This window comes from Microcaecilia unicolor, chromosome 6, assembly GCF_901765095.1.
Source record: "Microcaecilia unicolor chromosome 6, aMicUni1.1, whole genome shotgun sequence".
In the NCBI taxonomy this organism is placed as follows: domain Eukaryota; kingdom Metazoa; phylum Chordata; class Amphibia; order Gymnophiona; family Siphonopidae; genus Microcaecilia; species Microcaecilia unicolor.
The window spans coordinates 268222545-268239534 of record NC_044036.1 but is presented as its reverse complement, the minus strand read 5'-3'; the positions used below and the strand labels follow the sequence as shown (position 1 = coordinate 268239534).

The 16990-nt window shown below is 42.0% G+C and overlaps 1 protein-coding gene across 1 annotated transcript in view; it reads right to left on the bottom strand.

Moving 5' to 3' along the window:
- ADGRD2 (adhesion G protein-coupled receptor D2) overlaps window positions 1-16990 on the bottom strand; it is a 249142-nt gene that overhangs the window by 211748 nt on the left and 20404 nt on the right. The window contains exons 5-7 of the mRNA XM_030206996.1: window positions 13600-14238; window positions 5785-5883; window positions 4368-4453 (exon numbers count right to left, since the gene is read on the bottom strand). Coding sequence (XP_030062856.1) covers window positions 4368-4453; window positions 5785-5883; window positions 13600-14238 — 824 coding nt within the window. The remainder of the gene's footprint in view (window positions 1-4367; window positions 4454-5784; window positions 5884-13599; window positions 14239-16990) is intronic.

Genomic DNA, 16990 nt, shown 5'->3' with positions numbered 1-16990 from the left:
AGAGAGAAAGGGCAGACAGTGGATAGAAGGGAGTGAAAGATCAGACAGTGGATGGAAGGGGCAGAGATAGAGGGCAAATGCTGGAGGGAAAGGAGAGAGAGAGGGCAGATGGTGGATGGAAGGGGGAGAGAGAGATGGCAGACTGGGGCAGATGGTGGATGGAAGGCACATTAGAGAGGGCAGACACTGGATGGCAGAGAGAGAGCGAAGACAGATGCTGGATGGAAGGAAGACGGTGAAAAGAAGATGAGGAAAGCAGAAACCAAAGACAACAAACTGTAAATATATATTTTTATTATTTTGCTTTAGGATATAGTATTTTAGCTGTGTTAATAAATGTTTATAAACAGAACATGTAAATAAGGTAATCTTTTTATTGGACTAATTTTAATACATTTTGACTTAACTTTCAGAGAACAAAACCCCCTTCCTCAGATCAGGATAGGATACTGTAACAGCACTATACTGTATTGACCTGAGGAAGGAGATTTTGGCCTCTGGAAGTTAAATGTATTAGTCCAATAAAATGGTATTATTTTATTTTCTGTATTTGTTTTATTTCTATTTGTTAATTTGTAAAGTGGTGATTGGTATTTGTTAGTTTTCTCAAATTTACATCTGCTGTCTTTATATTTTGCACAGTACTAGGAGACATTTTCTGTTTCTGTGGCGTTGCATTGTATGCAGAGTCTGGCATTGGGGGTTCAGTTTAATTTTTGTCTAAATAGAAAGTTTATGATTACTTATTCTATAGTGGATTAGGGTGTATCTGTTTGTGAAAAAGACATGGCTTTCAGTTGGCATTGACTGTGCAGGATCGACGATCTGTACTATTCTGTCTGGTTTCGTTTTACAATAGGTGAATTGATGTTCTAGTGCTCACTGTAGTGCTTAAGATGCTTTCCTTTTCCTTGTGTGACTCATAGAAACGACTGCTTATGGTATGGTAAAATTGCTCTATAGGTCGTGTTTTGTATTCTCGGTATGCCTAGTACTGGATTTGGGGGGGGGGTGTTAAAAAAATGACCGGCCCCGGGTGTCAACTACCCTAGCTACGCCACTGCTGCCGACGTCTCCCTTCCCTTGCACTCGTTGGTTCCCTCAGTGTCCCGCCTTCTTCTGACGTCAGAAGAAGGCGGACACTGAGGGAACCAAGAGCGCAAAGAGAAGGGTGATGTCGGCAGCGCTCCGCTTTCACTGACGCTGCTGCGACCAGAAGTAAAAGATTTAAAGGCCCCAGGGCGCGGAGGGAAGGGCAGAGAGGCATGGATGGGAGGGCAGAGAGGCATCGATGGGAGGGCAGGGCCCAGGGAGAGGACAAATTGCTGGAAGGGGAGGGGAGAGAGGATTGCTGGCTATGGATGGAGGAGGGAAGGGCAGAGAGGGACAAGGATGGACATGGGGGCCCAGGGAGAGGACAAATTGCTGGAAATGGAGGGGAGGGGAGAGAGGAGGATTGCTGGCTATGGATGGAGGAGGGAAGGGCAGAGAGGGACAAGAATGGACATGGATGGGAGGGCAGGACCCAGGGAGAGAGGAGAAATTGCTGGAAATGGATATAGAGCAAGAAATGAAGAAGAAAGGAGAAAAGTAAAGAAATAAATGGAAAGGAAGCCCTGGAAATGGAGTTAAGAGGACAGATAGCAGCAGAATCAGATACTGGACCAGCATGATTGAAAAAAGAAAGTCACCAGACAACAAAGGTAGAAAAAAAATCATTTTATTTTCATTTTAGCATTTGGAATATGTCCACTTTGAGAATTTACATCTGCTATCTTATTTTGCAATGTATACCAATTTGTTTCTAAGAATATTGCTGACAATTCCTTTCAGTGTGGCAAGTGGTGAGCGATCATTTTCATGGGGGGGGGGGTGATCATTTTCACAGGGGGGGGGGGGCGCCAATTGATAGTCTGCAGGGGGGCGCCAGAGACCCTAGGCACGGCCCTGGCTAGGCTGAGGCTGCAGACAGACTGGACTGCAAATTCACTAGAGCTGAAGATAGGCTGGGCTGAAGACACACTGGAGCTGAAGATGAACTTTAGTGAATGCCCCTGATGGCCATGCCTTCTTTTGAATTGCATTCTATAAGATTTGCACATGGATTTTGTAGCAAGATGTGTGCGCAAATCCAAATTATTGTCAATTGACACCAATAATTGTTAGCACCCAATTATTGGTGCCAATTGGCTTGTTAGCCAATTTAGTTGCCTGTGTGTCTGAGGATAGTGAATAAATTTGCACATATAAATTTGTGCACCATTTATAGAATCTATGGGTAGATGTCATCCTTAAGCAATGTCCACAATGATTGAAACAGGATTCAAATCTCACCTCTCACTGATGCTCTTTGTGACTGTAGGCAAGTCACTTCACTCTCCACTGGCTCAGGTACACAGCTTAGATTAAAAGCCCCCTTTTTGATTTTAGCAGGGAAACAACTTATATACTTGATTGCAACTCACCTTGAGCTCAGATTTGGAAAAAAATAAGTAATTAAAGGGATAGTTCTAGAACTATAAATAGGCATCCAAAGGGTGATTGGTAAGAACCTATTGTGTAAAGGAACATAAGCACCTACATTTCTTTATAGTGAAAATATGTGCCCGACAGCTATAGAGCTGGAGTAAGTGAGCATGCCTAACTTCCAGAGATAAATGTACAACATAGTATTCTATAAGGAGTCCATTTACCAAGCTGCAGTAAAAAGGGCTCTGCAGTAGTGGCGGGGGCCGTTTTTGCCGCATGCCAGGGCCCTTTTTACCATAGCGGGTAAAAAGCCCCTAAAAAAAGACATGGCCATACGGTAAGATTATTATTACTGCGTGACCGTGGGGGGGGGGGGGGGGGGGAGCACTTACTGCCACCCTTTGAGGTAGCGGTAAGGGCTCCTGCTATAACCCAGTGGTAACTGGGCAGCTCGTGGTGCTGTCGGATTACCGCTGGGTTAGCACTGTGCTAGAAATTACAACATTATTTTCTGTAGTGCACTCGAGGTGGGCCAGTGGTAGTTCCGGGCGCTCGAGCCACGTTGGGCCAGTGGTGGTTATGGGTTGCCGTGCAGCAACCCTGTATTTAAAAGGGCCCCTAAGGGGTCCTTTTACTAAGATGTGCCAAAAAATAGCCTGAGCTGGTGTAGGCACGTGTATTGAATGTGCACAGGTCCGTTTTTCAGCACACCTGCAAAGAAGGCCTTTTTTTGGGCCTAAAATGGACGTGCAGCAAGATAAAAATCCATTCCCTGATTTGGAACTACCGCCTGGCTACTGCGTACCCCGGGCAGTAATTCCAGTTTTTTACAGTGTCCGATAAATGCGTCAGAAAATATTTTTTATTTTCTACCACATGGTGCTAACCGAGCGGTAATCGACAGTGTGCGCACACTGACAATTACCACCCAGACAACGCGTGAGACCTTACCACTAAGTCAATGGGTGGTGGTAAGGTCTCACGCGTTGTCTGGGTGGTAATCATCAGTGTGCGCACACTGTCGATTACCGCTCGGTTAGCACCATGTGGTAGAAAATAAAAAATATTTTCTGACGCATGTATCGGACACTGTAAAAAACTGGAATTACTGCCCGGGGTACGCAGTAGCCCGGCGGTAGTTCCAAATCAGGGCTGCCGAGAGCCAGAGCCAGGCCCGGGACAAGGCCGACCCCGGCCCCCCCCCCACCCCACCCGAGGTCATCGTCGCCGCCGGGTCCCCCCCACCCGAGGTCGCCGGGGCCCCCCCTCCACCCGCTACTGGGCCCTGAACTAACCTTAAACACCTCCTTCCTTTCCTTTCACCACCTTCACGGCAAGCAGCAGCAGAGCAGACCTCTCCCTTCCTTCCGTGCTCCGCCCTCGCGGACGTTACATCAGGCGAGGGTGGGATACGGAAGGAAGGAGTGGCCTGCCCTGCTGCTGCTTGCCGCGAAGGTGGTGAAAGGAAAGGAAGGAGGCGTTTAAGGTTAGTTAGTTTAGGAGCGACGGCGGGCGGGCCTGACTGCGGTGGCGCCGGGCCCCCTCCAGATGCCCGGGCCCGGGGACTTTTGTCCCCCCTGTCCCCCTCTCTCGGCGGCCCTGTTCCAAATTGATGCGCATTGGACGCATGCAGGCACCTACTTGCCTTAGTAAAAGGGCCCCTAAGTTATGTTTGTAGGTGTAAATCCCATCTATGTGTCTAACTGTTAAATGCACACTCTAAAATAAACTCATATTTACGGAATAGCCCTAGTGCAGTGGTTTTCACTAATTTTTAAGTCAGGGCCTCTTTGAGTTCTAATGAGCTGGTCTTTCCAGTGTTGGGACCTGAAGTGGTCTGCTCTCAAGAAAAGATCAGCATTATCAATATCACAGTGAGCATTTCTTTGTAAACTTACCAGACTGACATTAGTAAGGGCATTGACCCTGTTGATAAATGATCTTTCAGACTTTATCTCCATTGTCTTCAGCTGTAAGTACACATCTGGGGGGGGGAAAAAGGTCATGTATACAATCACTGTTCTAAATCATTAATGAGTTGTAAAGTGTATCACTTGCTTTTGCTTGTGTTCAAAATAGTGCAAGGTGAACTGCAAAGTTACAAGGAGGAATCCACCCTACCCCAGTGTGAAATCTGCCTGGCCTTGGTATACTACAAAAATTGTTTGACAGTGGTTTTCACAACCAGTAAGTTCCAGGGGCGTAGCCAGACTTCGGCGGGAGGGGGGTCCAGAGCCCGAGGTGAGGGGCAAATTTTAGCCTCCCCCGGTGCCACCGACCCCCCCCCCCCCGGTCATTGCCGACCCGACCCCACCAACGACCCCCTCGACCCCGCCTCCCGCCACCAACCCACCGTCGCCTACCCTTGCTGGCGGGGGACCCCAACCCCCGCCAGCCGAGGTCCTCTTCTTCCTGCGCAAGGCTTCCTTCTGTTTCTGACGTCCTGCATGTTGTACGTGCAGGACTTCAGAAACAGAAGGAAGCCTTTTGCGGGAAGAAGAAGAGGACCTCGGCTGGTGGGGGTTGGGGTCCCCCGCCAGCAAAGGCAGGCAATGGCGGGTTGGGGTCCAGGCCCAAATCTATGGGGGCCCAGGCCCCCCTGGCCCCACGTAGCTACGCCACTGCCAGTAACCAAGAATGGGTTTGGAACCCCTCTCCAGAGACAATATCTCCAAATTGATTGGTTTTGTGCATATTGTGACACTAATGAACCTCAGTCCGAAGCCAGGATATTTGGAGTATGATCTGTCTCTTAAATATACTGCTAACCGGGGCTTTTTTTGAGGGGGTACTGAGTACTGGCACTTTTTCCATTGTCTACTAAAATTGACCCGTGGACCCCAAGCTTTAATGAAAGAGCTCAGGCTCTACACACCAATTCTGCCTCGTCAGATTCTATGATTGGTTGCAGGGGACCTGGCTATTGTGGGGTGGGTCCCTCAGTGATCACCCCATCCCTGAAGGGTGGCCTGGCATTTGAGTACTGGCACCTTTTTGGCTAGAAAAAAATGCACTGCTGCTAACACTTGCCACAGTGCTGCCTTGTAATAAGCCAAAGAGAGCTTCATTCTGCTGTTCATAAAATGTAGTATGCATAGGCAACCCATCAAAGTGTGCTTGGAAATTGCTTTTAAGTCTGTGGCACCCAATATGATATGAACTATTTCCGTATCTTTCAGTTACATTGTCTTGGTCTCTTGTTGCATTTCTTGGTATATATGGATCTTCTCCCTCTCCACCCATTTCACAGAATCATCTCTCCCCAGAAGGGTTATGTTTGTGCCTGTTTTGGAAAACATGGAATATATTACTTACCCCGTGGATAATGGCAAATGAAAGGTAAGGATTCTAAGCAGGTAGTAGTACTCTGTTCCTTTCTTCCAACTTCAAGGATGCTGCATTCCTCAGCAGGGACTGAACCAAATTACAATACACATAAATTCTTAAGAGTAGTATGCAATAAAAAAAAAAAAAAAAGAGAGAGCGAGAGAGACAGAGACACTTACAGTATGTGGGACCTCAAGACATGTCATAAGCCTATATTTAAGCTATATTTTCCTACCACTGCATGGAGTCATCATTATGCACATCCTGTCACAATAATCATACAGAGGAACTATTGGTGAAATACCGACACATTATTTCTTTTCTAACAAGGTAGGCTTAGTATTCCAAGATAATATCTTTACCATTTTATGATTTTATGTTAGGGAAACTGTAAGCCGATCTGTATGCTGGGTGTTTTGTGAATCTGAGTATTCACACCCCTTATCCTGCGGAATAACTTAACACCCCATAACAACTAATCCCTGGATAGACAGACAAACTGTCAGGAAGATCATAAAGCAGAGGCAGGAAATCACAAGACTGCCTGGAGGTAGGAACTGACCCCAGTCAGACTTACAAGGCCCCTGTGTTCTCTAGCAGCCTGAGAGATTTTACAGAAAGGCACACAAAAGTCTATTGCCAAAAATTGCTAAATTATGTGGCATGTGTGCAATTCAAATTAAAACAAAAATTGACATTAAACTATTGATAAGTAAAGGGAAATGATTCATTTTACTAATTAGATCAGGGCTGGGCAACCTTCGTCCTCGAGGGCCACAACCCAATTAGGTTTTTCAGGATTTCCCCAATGAATATGCATGAGATCTATTTGTATACAATGTAGGCAGTGTATGGAAATATATCTCATGCATATTCATGGGGGAAATCCTGAAAGGGTTGCAGCCCTCGAGGACCAAAGTTGCCCACCCCTAATTAGATAGTTAACTGCAATTATTTATTATTATTTATTTATTTAGATTTTGCTCACACCATTTTCAGTAGTAGCTCAGGGTGAGTTACATTCAGGTACTCTGGATATTTCTCTGTCCCAGGAGGGCTCACAATCTAAGTTTGTACCTAAGGCAATGGAGGGTTAAGTGACTTGCCCAAGATCACAAGGAGCAGCAGTGGGATTTGAACCAGCCACCTCTGGATTGCAAGACGGTGCTGTAACCACTAGGCCACTCCGTTGCTTAATATTTAATTTAATGTTGTTGTATCATTTAATTTTCTTTAAATTTAGTTCCTGGTTTAGTAAGAGGGACAGTTTCTTAGTACAACACTTTTACAGAATGAATTAATTTACACAAATCTAGGTAAGTTACTTATGTGGAATGGACACATTTATCAAAGTTCATTTTTAAAGTCATGATTTTGCTTCATGTATTTACTTTCAGGTTTTTTCGTCTCTCTGGTCTAGCTCCTAAATAATAGACAAAGTTAAGATAACCTAAAGCCTCTGTCATTTTTGTTGCTGCAAACTCACACGGCTACATCTCTGAATATGATTTCTGTATCTCCTTAAGATAATCAAAATTGGTCTACCTACTCAGTGGGAGGTTATATGTTGCTAAAACATTACTTTCTATAGAAAAAACCCTGGGCAATGGGTGATGCCAACTCATTTACCCAAACTTTTATCAAAAATCTTATGAAGCTGCTAAGAAAAATGAATGAGCAAAATCCAGAACTGAGTGGTAAGTTGGATCTTTGAACAGAAACAAAGAGTTATAACAAATGGTCAAATGGTTTTGACATTCACTAGAATTGCATAATGTGGGAGCAGAGAGGGGAGGAGATTAAGTACATAAGTATTGCCACACTGGGATAGACAAAAGGTTCATCATGCCCAGCATCCTGTTTCCAATAGTGGCCAATCCAGGTTACAAGTACCTGGCAAGATCCCAAAACAGTACAATACATTTTATGCTGCTTATCCTAGAAATAAGCAGTGAATTTTCCCCAAGTCCATTTTAATAACAGCTTATGGACTTTTTTTTTTTAGGAAGCTATCCAAACCTTTTTTTAACCCCGCTAAGCTAACTGCTTTTACTACATTCTCTGGCAATTAATTCCAGAGTTTAATTACACATTGAATGAAGAAATATTTTCTATGATTCATTTTAAATTTATTACTTTGTAGCTTCACTGCGTGCCCCCTAGTCCTACTATTTTTGGAAAGAGTAAACAAGTGATTCACTTCTACCCATTCCACTCCACTCATTATTTTATATACCTCTATCCTATCTCCTCTCAGCCATCTTTTCTTCAAGCTAAAGAGCCCTAGCCACTTTAGCCTTTCCCCATAGGGAAGTCATCCCATCCCCTTTATTATTTTCATTGCCCTTCTCTGTACCTTTTCTATTTCTGCTGTATCTTTTTTGAGATGCGGTGACCAGAATTGCACACAATATTCAAGGAGCGGTCGCACCATGGAGCAATACAAAGACATTATAATCTCCTCATTTTTGTTTTCCATTCCTAACATTCTACTTGTTTTCTTAAGAGGGTTTCAATCTATCATCAACGATGACACCTAAATCCCATTCCTCGTCTGTGACTCCTAACGTGGAACCTTGCATTACGTAGCTATAGCTCAGGTTCTTCTTTCCCACATGCATCACTTTGCATTTGCTCACATTAAAAGTAATCTGCCATTTAGATGTCCAGTCTCCTAAGGTCCTCTTGCAATTTTTCACAATCCTCTTGTGATTTAACAATTTTGAATAACTTTGTATCATCAGCAAATTTAATTACCTCACTAGTTACTTCCATCTCTAGAGCATTTATAAATGTGATTTAAATTGAGTGGAGAGTAACATAGTGCTTACAGTAGCAGGCTAAGAACCAGGGTTCAAAGCCCACTGACACTCCCTGTGATCTTGATCAAGTCACTTCACCGTCCATTGACTCTGAGGCAAACTTACATTGTAAGCCCTTTGAGGAAAGGTCAATACCTCTTGAACCTGCCTATAACTCACCTAGAACTTCTAATGAAAATGCATGTGCTACATATACATAAATATATAAAACAATGTATAATTAAATCTATGTTCCTGCTTTAGGGGGTGTATTATTCTTATTTTTCTTAACATGGTGCTAGGAGTAGTGAATGAACTGTGTGAATGCAGTGTTTCTCTCACTTAGAGATTCAATGAGGATAATGCAGTATATCAAATAATATGCCATACTTTGAATTGTTATCTGAATATTTTTACTGCTGTAATTGTCTATTGCTCATGTTTGTTTGATTTATTCTTACTGTACACAGCCTTGAGTAAATTTCTTCAAAAAGGTGGTAAATAAATCCTAATAAATAAATTTTTATTAGGATTTTATTTAATATGATGGCATAAAAAAGATGAAGTATGAGAGGTAGTAATGGTATCTGTCCAACAGATGGCAGCAAAGTAACAACTATATTAGAGTGTAAACAGCGTTCTGAAAGAGAAAAAGGGAACAGGGAGAAGGGAAAATGACAAACATAGTAACATAGTAGATGACGGCAGAAAAAGACCTGCACGGTCCATCCAGTCTGCCCAAGAAATGTGCCACTTTTTTGTGTATACCTTACCTTGATTTGTACCTGTCTTTTTCAGGGCACAGACCATACAAGTCTGCCCAGCACTATCCCCGCCTCCCACCATCGGCTCTGGCACAGACGGAATAAGTCTGCCCAGCACTATCCCCGCCTCCCACTACCGGCTCTGTTATCCAATCTCGGCTAAGCTCCTGAGGATCCATTTCTTCTGAACAGGATTCCTTTATGTTTATTCCACGCATGTTTGAATTCCTTTACCGTTTTCATCTCCACCACCTCCCGCGGGAGGGCATTGGTTCTTCCTGACATAGTGAAGCAAACAGGAGGGGAGAAAGAGAAAAATGGATAAGATGTAGTAGGAGTGAGAGAAGGATGGAGAATTGACGGATCTCCACCAAGGCTTGTGAGGACAAAGTATTGGGACCCCCAGAGGAACACAGGGTTTAGAAGTTGGTGGCAGCAGCAGCAGCATTATAGTGTGGTGATACTTTGCAACAGTGAGGGCAGGGAGGCTTATAAAGACTGATGAAAAATGGATGGTGCAAAGTACAGACAGATCCTAGAGTGAAACCCATTACTGTCTGCCACAGATCTGGGAACAAATAGACAATTCACTTTTTGGCAAAAAGACCTGGACAGTGGACTGAAGTTAGGAAAGTGAGAATCAGTGTTATGTAGGATTGGATGCACCCAGGAGCGAAATAGCATGGAGTACATTTTACCCTGATGAAAAGAATTTTCAAGGTAGTTGTCGAGAGGATGGATCTAGGTATGATTATCAGAAACCTCAAAGACAGAAAGACAAACTCTATCTAGGACATTTTAAAGCAAACAGGATCTTTGCATATGTCAAGAGCAACATACCAGTGATCATTTCAATGCACCATATCAACCATATATGGAAAGCTATTTGCAGTTTTGATCATCATAACTGAGTAGCCAGCAACTGCTGCTTGCACAACAAACCTGCTAGACTTTTACTAATAAGCACACCTGAAATCAACAGGATATAGACAGCAATAATGGCCCCTAAAAGGAAGTAAAACAGACAAGGAGTCAATCCACCCCACACCAAGCCACCAGAAAAGTCAAAGTAGAGATGAACCACAGGTCCTTCCCCAGTCCCCATCTCAACCGTGCCACAATAACTCTTCATCATCTCCACCTGGGGACCTCCATCTATCGCCTGGAGTGCAGAAATTGCCTAGTAGTTAGATCAGCAGGCGAAGGACCATGAAAGCCAGCGCCTACTTGATACTTCTTGTGCTCTAAGCCATTCATTTTCACTCTCCATTGCCTCAGATACAAACTTAGATTTACTATTGTGCATTTATATGCTTAGATAATAAATATACCCACTGAGAATAGTGGGGCTTGGATCTACCATCTGCACCTGGGTTTGTACCTTGTTTTGAGTTGTCTTGAGTTCAGGTTTAAAAAGGTAGGCAATTAAACCTAAACCCAAATTCAGATGCTCACAGGCCTCAACTCCTATATAGCATTTAAGCGCAGGAGGAGCCACCTATGAGTGGACATTAGAAACATAAGAACATAAGCGTTGTCATACTAGGACAGACTGAAGATCCATCAAGCCCATTATCCTGTTTCCAACAGTGGCCAATCCAGGTCACAAGTACCTGCCAAGATCCTAAAAGAGTAAAACAAATTTTATGCTACCTATCCTAGAAATAAGCCGTGGATTTTTCCCAAGTCCATCTTAACAATGGCTTATGGACTTTTAGAAAATTAGCCAAACCCTTTTTAAAATCCTGCTAAGCTAACTGCTTTCACCACATTCTCTGGCTACAAATTCCAGAGTTTAATTACATGTTGAGTGAAGAAATATTTTCTCCAATTCATTTTAAACGTACTTCTTTGTAGCTTCATTGCATGCTCCCTAGTCCTAGTAATTTTGGAAAGAATAAACAAGCGATTCACGTCTACCATTCCTCTCAGCCATCTTTTCTCCAAGCTGAAGAACCAGAGCCATTTTAGCCTTTCCCCATAGGGAAGTCACCCCATGCCCTTTATCATTTTTCTCGTACTTCTCTGTACCTTTTCTAATTCTACCATATCTTTTTTGAGATGCGCTGACCAGAATTGTACACAGTATTTGAGGTGAGGTCGCACCATGGAGCGATACAAAGGCATTATAACATTCTCATTTTTTGTTTTCCATTCCTTTCCTAATAATACTTAACATTCTATTTGCTTTCTTAGCCACCACTGCACACTGAACACAGGGTTTCAACGTATACTCAATGATGACACCTAGATCCTTTTCCTGGTTGGTGACTCCTAATGTGGAACCTTGCATCACTTAGCTGTAGTTTGGGTTCCTCTTTCTCACATGCATTACTTTGCAGTTGCTCAAATTAAATGTTATCTGCCATTTGGTTGCCCAGTCTCGTAAGGTCCTCTTGTAATTTTTCACAATCCTCTTATGATTTAACAACTTTGAATAATTTTGCTTCATTAGCAAATTTAATTACCTCAGTTATTCCCATCTCTAGATCATTTATAAATATGCTAAAAAGCAGCGGTCCCAGTATACTCCACTGGGGAACCCCACTATCTACTATTCTCTATTGAAAACACTGACCATTTAACCCTACTGTTTTCTATCTTAACCCACAATAGGACATTACCTCCAGTCCCACAACTTTCTAATTTCCTTGTGTCAATCATGAGATACTGTGTCAAATGCCTTTTGAAAATCCAGATATACAATATTGACTGGCTCACCTTTGTCCACATTTATTCACCCCTTCAAAGAAATATAGTAGATTGGTGAGGCAAGATTTCTCTTGACAAAATCCATGTTGTCTTTGTCTCATTAATCCATGCTTATGTATATGTTCTATAATTCTCTACCTTATAATAGGCTCACCGGTCTATAAATTTCCCAGATCACCTCTGGAACCCTTTTTAAAAATTGCCATTACATTGGCCACACTCCAATCTTCTGGTACCATGCTGGATTTTAAATTACATTTTCCTAAGAATAGCTCTGAAAGTTTATTTTTCAATTCTGTCAGTACTCTGAGATGTATACCATCCGGTCCAGGTGATTTGCTACTCTTCAATTTGTCAAATTGACTCATTGCATCTTTTAGGTTTACAGAGATTTGATTCAGTTTCTCTGACTTATCAGCATTGAATAACATTTCTGGCACTGGTATATTCCCCACATCTTCCTCAGTGAAGACCAAAGCAAAGAATTCATTTAATCTCTCCACTTTGGCCTTTATTCCCTGAGTCCCCCTTTTACCCCTTGGTCATCTAGTGGTCCAACTGATTTTTGTTTACTGGCTTCTTGCTTCTAATATACCTAAAACACACTTTTTACAATGTGTGTTTGCCTCCAGCAAGTTGTGATTTACTCCTTTCACTCACAACTTGCTGCAATATTAAGACACAACCCTGGCCTGCACTGGAGAGATAAGCTGGGGGACAGATTGAGGAGGGAGTGGAGATCTGTGCAAGAGAGAAGGGAGAAGGAACACATGCAAATAGAGAAGGATGAAGTGAATTCAGGGGGCAAGGGGAGCAACTGGTGCAATATACATGCAGAAAAAGAGAGTAAAGCAAGATGACTGATTGGGTATGTGTACCATGAACAGATTAATTATATTGCCAATGTAAAGGTTCTGCCTCCCAATGGCCTCCCCTTAATTAAAACTGCCAGTTGGCAACCCTACTCTGGCCACAAATTTCACACATCTGTCAGGGTTTTGCTATTCTTTTGAGGGATAGTTGTCAGGACTCTTAACTTTGGGCCCTAGGCATATGTCTACTTTGTCTATCCTGCTCACCTGGTGATCTCCATTTGTCAGGCAAGCGTGTCCATCTGTCTATTGCTAATTTCAGACTGTGCTTTCTGTCTTGCTGCCTTGACCACCACAAACAAATAGTTGCTCAAACAAGGGTAGCATTACAAAGACTTAACTCATACAAACTTGTTTTTTCAATTACATTAACAATGTTGCTTTTCCTATGGTAGGCGGCAAAGGTTTTACCTTTCTTCGGCCAAAAAATAACAAATCCAGGTCACAGGACAAATCTCTGTTGAATTAGAATTCACCCAATCAGGCAGAGCTAACCAATACTGGGATAATCAGAGTCAGAACATAACCAACTGACTTAAGAAAAACGTTGCCAGTATAGGCAAAGATCAGCACATAAAATGTGTAACTTCTCAGTCCAATTTCACATGTGAAGAGCATATGACCATTTGGTTATACCTGGTATCCAATTCTCACCTGGACACATCAGTTGAACCATTGTTTCTTGTACAGTAGGTTCCATTTGTAGAAGGTGACTACTCCAACCAAAAATAAGATCCTGGTCTATGGAATAGCAAGATCTGACTCTTTCAATCTGATCTTCAGTTAGTACTTTAACCCATATGTTCAAATCAGTGATATTACCACTAAATGACTCTTTTTCTTTGAAGGTGCCTCCCAGTGTGTCTTGATCTTGGCCAATAATGAAGATCCCTTCCTTGGAAATGTCCTGAAAGGATGATATACCCTTTGCTGATGCTTTCTTTTTCCCATCAATATAGATTTCCCAGCTTCCATTCCACTTCTGCCATGTGACACAGAAGTGGTGCCACTGACCATCACTACGAAAGACAGGTAAATATGGAGAATGGGTTCCATGAACAATTATTGCAAATTGGACAAATCCTTTTTCATCAATAAATCCACGCAACTGGAACTCGTTAATGAATGTTGGGACTGCATAAGAGAAAATGGTCGAAATTTCTTGTGTTTTATTGTCCCACTGAACATAGGCACACGCTGTTATTGCAGAAATTGAAGGGAATTTAACGTTCACTTTCACATATTTGGTGCTAGTTTTATTTTGAAACTCCAGAATTTGAAATTTATGCATTCCTAAGGGGAAAAAAAAAGATAGAAAGCTGTAATAAAGGTTTCATGCATGGCGATACTATATTTAACTTAATACAGTGGTTCCCAAACCTGGCTCCTGAGGCACCCCAGTCAGTCAAGTTTTCAAGATATCCACAATGAATATGCATGAAAGAGATGTGCATGCAGTGGAGGTAGTGCATGCAAATCTCTCTCATGAATATTCATTGTGGATATCTTGAAATTCTGACTGGCTGGGGTGCCTCCAGGACCAGGTTTGAGAACCACCGACTTAATAGATATATTTCCTTTCATTTTTATACTGAACTTCTGGTTCCTCTCTTCTGCATTCCCATGAGATGGCTATGCTTGACTGAAGTTCTACGAGTAAATTGAAAAACATGTGCCAGACTTATACATAGAAACTGTGGCATGGAGTGTGTCAAGTTTTAACTATTCTATAAAAGTATCTCGACTCCTTGGGGTAAATTTTGAAATAGACAACAGTGGTGCAAAGTAGGCCACTGTTTTAACCATGCATAGTGTTGAATGTCAATGTCAACACACACTTATATACTGCTACCCTTTCAGAATGGGTCCAGTACGATTTACATCATAAAAAAATAAAAGGTTAAAACAATCTAAAATACAGTGCAGAGATACATAAAATCAATTACATCTTACCATAGTCAGAATGAAGTTAAGAAAACAAATGTCTTCATTTTCTTATGAAAAGAAGAATAATTAGTCCCACTTTGAAGATTAGTGTAAAGTACATGCATGTAAAGTGGCTGTGTACTGTGCTATTCCTTTGTTCCAAGTTAATTTTAGAAAATGTCAAGCAACATAGTAACTGGTCCAAGCAAAAAGAGGGACAGCACAACTCCAACAAAAAGTCAAAAAGCAAACTAAAGGTGGAAAAATAGGACTGATAGAGGCAAACTAGAAGTAAAAGCTTCTCAAAAGTTTATTTGCCAAGACATAATTGTCTATCTTATTGCATATTTCCACTATTCATGATGTATTGTAAGCCACATTGAGCCTGCAAAGAGGTGGGAAAATGTGGGATACAAATGCAATAAATAATAAAAAAAAAATAATAATAATAATCCTCAATGTAGTGAGGCAGCCCGAGTGACCCTACATGGGCCGTGTTTCAGCATAACAGCCTTCGTCAGGGGTCACTTTAGGTCAGACCAGTAATCTCCATTACATGAGAACAATGTGGATTTTCTAAAACACAGAGTGAATGCTTTGAACTCAAATTAGCTCCTGCCTAGCATCACTTGTCGCTTCCTTGGCACAGTAACACAGTAAGTGATGGCAGATAAAGACCTGTACGGTCTATCCAATCTGCCCAACATTGCAGCAAGAGCTGTACCCGCCACTCTGTGCAGGTTATAATCATTCGTGTTAAACGTTGGTTGCAATTTGCCACCATGCCAGCCTCATATATGCAGTCTAAATTGGTATTTTCAAAATCCATTTTCCAGACATTTTTCTAAACTAAGACGTTTTGAGCTAAATCTGCTTTAATAACAACTAAGCCATAAAAAGTGCCCTAAATGACCAGATGACCACTGGAGGAATAAAGGAATTATCTTCCATTATTCCCCCAGTGGTCACTGATCCCCTCCCACCCCCAAAGATGTAAAAGAAACACTTTGTACCAGCCTCTGTGAGAGCCTCAGATTGTATATTCAGTCCTATTAGTGTAGCAAGCAGGTTCATGGAGCAGCCTAGTGGCTGGTGCAGTGCACTGTGGAGAAGGGGACCCAGGTCCATAATCCACTCTAACTGTTACACTTGTGGTGGAATGTGTCAAAAACCTCCAAAACCTCCAAAAGCCTGCTGTACCCACATATAGGTGACACCTGCAGCCATAAGGGCTATCGTAGTGGTGTATAGTTGGGTACAGTAGATTTCTGGTGAGTTTTGGAGAGATCACTCTACAATATAAGGGAGCAACGGAGAGATGCGTACCTGGGAGCTTTTATGTGAAGTCCACTGCAGTGCTCCCTAGGGTGCCCCACAGCTCTTCTGGGATGTTTGTGTGGCCAATCTACTAAGAGAGCCGGCTCCTCCTACATCCCAATGGCTTGATTTTGCACATTTTTCGCTTGGATTTTTTTTTTTTTTTTTAAAGGACCAATAAGATAAATGCATAGAGCAGAAAAACATCTAGCAAGTGGCCATTTTAAAAAAAATAGACATTTTGCTGTTTCAAAAATGGCTATATTTGCTATTCGGATTCTGGACGTTTTGAGCAAACTGGACGTTTTGAGCAAACTTCAGACCTAGACATCATATCGAAAATGCCCTTCTATATGACAATAATCTAATTTAGAAAATATCAATAATTGAACTACTAGTCTAAATGTACCTTGCTGACTATTTTTGTATTCTTTTTAATTTATACAGCAAATGAAAACAACTTTTAACCACTTGAAGTTCTAACATTAATTTAGCATCAAGGATGATCCCTAATATTTTCAAAGAGAATTCAGGTTTAAAAGTATGAAAAGTCTTAACAGAATCAATACCTAACCTGTTACCAATTAAAATAAATTTGGTCTTATCACAATTCAGTTTAAGATGATTAATATTCATGCATCAGTTCTTAGAAACTATGAACATGCAGGGTGGGGCAGAGCTTTGAGTACATGTCGATGCTCAAAGAACTGCCACATTCCACCCCCTTCAACATAACTTTCCTATCAGAAGAGTCAGGACCACTCCATACACTCAGTTTTTAAATACCACAATAATCCATGCC